The 5859-nt window shown below is 61.3% G+C and overlaps 1 protein-coding gene across 3 annotated transcripts in view; it reads right to left on the bottom strand.

Moving 5' to 3' along the window:
* Positions 1-5023: 5023 nt before the first annotated feature.
* ATP13A2 (ATPase cation transporting 13A2) overlaps positions 5024-5859 on the bottom strand; it is a 21056-nt gene continuing 20220 nt past the window's right edge. Inside the window, exons 28-29 of one of the 3 annotated variants that reach the window (XM_007459262.1) lie at positions 5533-5702; positions 5024-5442 (exon numbers count right to left, since the gene is read on the bottom strand). In XM_007459262.1, the coding sequence (XP_007459324.1) occupies positions 5308-5442; positions 5533-5702 (305 nt within the window). In that variant the 3' untranslated portion in view covers positions 5024-5307. The remainder of the gene's footprint in view (positions 5443-5532; positions 5703-5859) is intronic. The other 2 variants (XM_007459263.1, XM_007459264.1) reach the window with 2 other exon arrangements.

Genomic DNA, 5859 nt, shown 5'->3' with positions numbered 1-5859 from the left:
GGAAACCACATGTGTGCCTGGCCTCAGGGGCCCCTGGGACAGCCAGGCCTGGGCAGGGCTCCCACCCCAAGATTCTTCTCCTGCCAGGCCTCCAGGCCTCCCAAGACCTGGCTGACTTCATCACACACTCACGAGACTGAGACTGAGGTCTACTTGTCTGCTGCAGCAGGAAGCACTTAGGGTGGAGTCTGAAAAGCGCCTCTCCGGATCCTAGAGGGTAGCACTGAAGGGGACCGTGATGTCCCCCAACCTGACACTGTATGACAAGTGTTATGTGTGTAGTTTTTTGGGGAGAGGGCCTTGGTCCTTAGCTTTCAGCGGGCTCTTGAAATTCAAGAGCTCCTGGTTGAGTCCAGCCTCCAGTCTTTGACCCCACAGTGGACTTGGCAGAATCTACAGGTCCTCTTGTCCAGTCCCAGCTCAGTGCGGGGCAGCCCCAAGGCTGTCAGCCTTCTGCTAGGAGGGCTGGGAGAGAGTCCCCGGGCTCACCCATCCGGAGGACCCCCGCCCTGCCACAACAAAAGGAGTTCTTCCAGATAGCTGAATGGAAACCTAACTTTGCCCCATCGTGCCTTGCCCAGGGAGTCGAGGGAGAGGGGGAGGGAAGGGGCAGAAACATGGGCATCTTTCCCTCCTGCCCAGTCCCGACGCTTTCGTGACCCGATGCCTGTCTCATACGTTCAGCCTCTCACTCCCTCCTCAACCCTAACTGCAGTTGATGGGGTGGGTGGGGATGAGGTGGGGTGGCGGAGGCGAGACCTGTGACTCAAGCTGCCCCACAGGCCGGGGACATCTGGCTCCCACATCCCCATTCTGAGCACCCTTGGCCTCTTCTTGGTCGGGGGCTGAAAGGCCTGGAGCTCCCCACAAGGCCTCACTGTCCCCTACTTGCCCCCCAGGCTGGTGGCAGGCAGGCTAGCTGGAGCTGTCAGCACTCAGGAGAAGGCCCCAAGCTGGGGAGGTTGGTTGGGGGGCGGGGGGTTCTGTCGGTCCCCAAAGCCCCTCCTAGGCCTCTCAGCCCCCTGCAAGGAGCCTTTCCTCCCCTCGGAGGTTGAGCACCCAGGCCCAGGCTTATTGGGGGAAGGAGGGCTGGGCTGTATAGAAGAAAGTCCCTGTGGCAGAAGCAGGTCCCTCCTGGGGACCACACCTCCAAGCACATCTAGACGACAGACTGTTTGGGTGTCAGGAGGCTGGGACCTGCCTAGGAGGCCTGTTCCCGGACCCGGGCCCCTTCCACGGCTGGGACACCCTCTACCCTCTGTGCCTGGCGAGGAGGGGCACTAGCGGGGCCTCCTCCGGGCCCCCTGCCCCCACGCTCACTGACTCACTCTGCTGGAGGCTCTGTCTGCTCCAGAGGCCGGGCTGGGGTCCGGCTGGAGGAAACCAGATGTTGCAGCGCCGCACAGCTGGGAACAATCAACCACAGAAACTTGCTCGGGCGCGCTCCCTCGCGCTCTCTCGGTCTCTGATCTCTCTTTGTCTCTCCGCGTCTCTGTCCCCGCCGCTCCCGCCGGACACCCACACCCCAGCCGCCGCATTCCAACCTCCCAGGGAGAACAAAAGCCGCCCCATCCCCGACGCCCCCCAAATCGGGCTGCCCTCCCTTCCAACTCGCGTCTTCCCCTCCAAACGACCCCAAACTTTTCAAGTGCCCTCTTAGCATCTGCTCAGACGGCCCCGGACTCAGGGATCCCGAAAGGAAAGCCGCCCCCAGGATCGGGGACCCGCAGAGCCCCGCACCCTCAGTACCTGGGGGCCCTCCGACGTCGCGGCCCACGACCCAGTCCCCCCTTGCGCCCCCGGCCCGGTCAGGCCGCCAGGCCCGCGCCTACCTGGCCGGGTCACTCCGCGGCCCGCTCCGAGTCCGCCCGCCGGAGCCGCCCCTTTGCCCGCTCCGAACCCCCCTCCGGGCCCCCGACGGGGCCGGCGCCCGCCCTCCAGCCTGGATCCGCTGGGTCCTAACGCGAGCGCCGCCGCCGCCGCCGGGGCCGCCACGCCGCGACCTCGGGTCTTCAACCCTCTTCTGGGGGCAGCCCCGCGGGGAGGAGGCGCCCGCGGAGCCAGCCTCACGTCTGTTCAGCACTTTCCGCTGTGCAAAATGTTTTCTCCTCACGGCCTCATCACAGCTGGAGCGCAAAGTGGTGAGATGGGTGAAGTGGGCGTGCTGCCCCCATTTTACAGAGGAGGCTCAGAAAGATGATTCGCCCACCGCGGCTCAGCGAGAAATAATAGCCTTGCCCTCCCTTTTGGCTTCTCCCAGCTTCCAGGACAGACTTCCTGGCCTGGTTTTCCTTCTGCCTCTCTGGTTGTGCCTTCCGGGTCTCCCTAGTGAGCTCCCGGCCACAGCTGCCTTCCATAACCAGCATTTCTTTGAAACCACAGGCTACAGGCTACCGGGCCTGGCCGCACGAATGTCCCCAAGGCACATCCAATTTAACAGGATCCAAGTCCAAATTCACAACATCCCAACCTTCCCCAGACCTGGCCCTTGAAGGTGTTCCCATGCAGGGAATGAGCCCACCGTCCTTCCCTTACCCGGCTAACTGTAACTCCCCTGCGCTCAACCCCTGCAGCCAATCCAGCTCCCACCACTAATTCTGACTCTGTAATACCTCCAATCTAGGCTTTCCCAAACGGGCCCTGCCCTCACCCACTCATCTCAGACAGGGAGAGAGGGGGGGGGGGGGGGGGGGGGGGGGACAGGGAGGCTTCTACCTAAAGCCTTTCACTGGTTTCCCAAGGTACCCGGGAACAAGGCTAAACTCCCCCGGGGCCCCCAAAGACCCTACCTTTCATCACAGTCTGGCTCTGCCTCCTCATTCCCTCTGCCTGGTCTCCCAAAAGCCTCAATGGCTTTTTGGCAGATTCTCATTAAACCCCTCCCTTTCTCCACCTGCCACCAGGCCTTTGCTCAAGATGTTTCTTCCTTCTGGAACACTGGTGAGGTTTTCCTCCTTCAGATTATAGATCAATCCCTCCCTTCCTCAGAGGCGGCTTCCCTTTCTCCCTCTTACAGCTCTTAAGCATCTTCTGCTTTACCGGTCACAGCTGTTGCCCTATGTTTGAGACCATGTGAAGCCCGCCCCTCTCCCCGACGAGCCTGTCAGCCACGTGAAGACAGGGACAAGGTCTGCTTCTGCTCATCCTCAGTTTCTGCTCACTAGGCGCAGTGCCAGACTCAGAGCAGCTGTTCAGTAAACATTTGTGGAATGAATAAATGATGTACAGTGGATTCTCCTGGGAGGCTGGCCGGGTGTGGGATTGCAGGTCTCCTGCCCCTGGGGCAGTCCTGCCTGGTCATGGGAATCTAGGCCTGGGGCAGGGGGCTCAGGCTGGGAGGGGGATAAAGATGCCCCTTGATTCAGGCCCTCACCTTCGGGTCTCCTGGCCTCCCCTCAGGCTGCTTGTCCCTTAGACACTGAATCCTGTCAGGCAGGGACTGACCATGTCCCATGCATCGTTTGTTCCCCAGTGCTGGTCTGTCAAGTGAATGGATGAATGAATAACTATCTGCCACCCCGCCCCCCTCCCCGCTCCAGTGTCTATGGCAGAATAGCAGGGATTTCTGTCACTTGGAGCACTGTGGGCCCCGGGGACCAGCCCGGCCCTCTCTGCCCTTCCTTAGCCCTTCACTGCGGCCAGATGCAATCTCACTAGTGTAGGAGAGGAAACCGCCTGGCAGAACTGCTGTCCCCTACGCTTGACAAAAAGGGGAAACTGAAGCCCCAAAGCTGCCACGTCTAGTGTCCTGGCTCCCAGATCCTCTGCTGCTTCGACCCACTCCTCTGGCGCTAAGGACCCAAGCACAGGTGGCAGCCATCCGGGGAGGGAGGAGCAGGTGTGGGGACTCTTCTCCCGGTGTTCCTGGAGATTTGCTCCTTCCCGCTCGCCTCTCACACCGCGTTATAAGCTGCACCCAGGCAGAGGTCATGTTTTTTGTTCACCGCTGTAGCCCCTGTGCCTGGCACATGACTGCCCAACAAATGCACGAAGAATCCGCTAGGGGTAGAGGTGGGAATCAAACCCAGGCCTCGCCGTGTCCTCCAACCTCCCTTTGAACAGCATCTGCCACCCTGAACCATTGCTATCTGATGACTCAGTGCCCAGTGCCGAGGGTCTGTGGATGTGCCTGGTGTCACAGGTTACCTCCTCACGCCCCCCATCCTTGTCCTCAGTTTGATTCAACATTCGCTGAGCTCCTACGAGGGTGGGCTGGGGGTGGTGCCAGGGCTTCCAGTAATGAGGTTGGCGGGGGCTTTTCTTTCCTGTTGTCCCCTGCCCAGCACAGATGGACCAGAAGACGGAGCTGCATCTCCAGAGCAGGGCTTGGCGAGGGTCCCACTGGTGGGATGAGGTCAGAAACACCCACCCTTCCCCGGGGGATGGCGCACGTGGTTCTGGCTGGGAAACGTGGGCTCAGAGCCTGGATTGCATCTGAGGGAAGAACTGGACCATAAACACATCCCAGGATGCGGGAGGTGGGGAGAGCAGGGAACTACCCCAGTTAAATGCCTTGTAGGTGCTGGCACTTGTTTGAGTCAAGCCCGTTCTCTCCTGCCCCTGCAGGAGGGTAGGACGGTTAAGAGTGTGGACTCTGGAGTCAAAGCAATCTGGTCCCAGCTCTGACTACCTGCGTGACCTCTAAGCCTCAGTTTCCATATCTGTAAAAGGGGGACTGAGAATTCCCTGGCAGTCCAGTGGTTAAGACTCAGTGCTTTCACTGCCACAGGCCCGGGTTTGATCCCTGGTCGGGGAATTAAGGTCCTGCAAGCCATGCAGTGCGGCCAAAAATAAAAATAAAAAAGGCGGGGGCAGTACTCCACAGTTATAAGGATTAAATGATGATGCCTATAAAATGCTGAACGGAGCACCGGGCATGTGCTCAACCTAGAGATATGACTGTTGGATGAGGAAACAGAGGCTCAGAGAGGGGAGTTGTCCAACATGATCTGAAAACTCAGGGGATGCCGGGAGCAGACATGGGCCAGGGGCACCCAGGTCAGTGGTATCAGGCAGGCCGAGGCAGGAAAATATTATGACTTTATTTGCTACACTGACAGTGGCTCTGAGTGTGGGTGGTGGCCGCTGTCTCTACACGGGGCGTCCGAAGTGGGGGACAAGGATAGTTAGCATCTCCCCAGGCGGGGGCAGGGAAGGCTGGGCCGGGCAGACGTGGGACATGAGTGTGACAACCGCCAACCTCAGAGCTGCAGGAGCGATGGCAGTGGTGTCTCTGGAGATGGGTCCTGGTCGGTGGCTCAGAAGCAGGGAGATCCAGTGTTTAGGGTGCCGGCCGGCGGGCCTGGGCTACCTCCCGGGCCCGGCGGCCGGTGGCCAGGGCTGCTCGGCCAGCTCCTGCTCCAGCTGCTTGAAGCGCTTCTTGGAGGCCCGTTTGGGCCGGAGCCACCGCAGGCAGCCTGGGAGGCACTGGTCCAGCACGCTCTGCCGGGGACACGGAGGGCGCAGGGGGGCAGCTGTGGCTGAGTCCCACCCCCAGAGCCCCCTGCCACCCCAACGCGGGGCGGGCCCCACCTCCAGCATGAAGGCCCCCACGAAGTTGAAGGCGACCAGGCCCAGCAGCAGCAGCTTGAAGTAGGTGTCGGCGATGCTCCTCAGCGCCAGCAGCCCCTGCAGGAGGCCGGGGGCCAGGAGGAGGCCCACCAGGACGGAGCCCAAGAGCACCAGGGCCACCAGGAAGGGCACTGGGGGTGGGGGAGTCCGTCAGCCAGGGAGCCCCGCACACTCACACCCATGCCCGACAGGACCCCACAGGCACCAGTCCCACAGCCCTTCCCTCCATCTCATCCCCGCTCCCTCCATCACATCCCCCCTCCCTCCATCTCATCCCCCCTCCCTCCA

This window comes from Lipotes vexillifer, unplaced genomic scaffold, assembly GCF_000442215.2.
Source record: "Lipotes vexillifer unplaced genomic scaffold, Lipotes_vexillifer_v1.1 scaffold496, whole genome shotgun sequence".
Lineage (NCBI taxonomy): Eukaryota > Metazoa > Chordata > Mammalia > Artiodactyla > Lipotidae > Lipotes > Lipotes vexillifer.
Note: the sequence above shows the minus strand (reverse complement) of the source record. Positions and strands in the feature narration are given on the sequence as shown.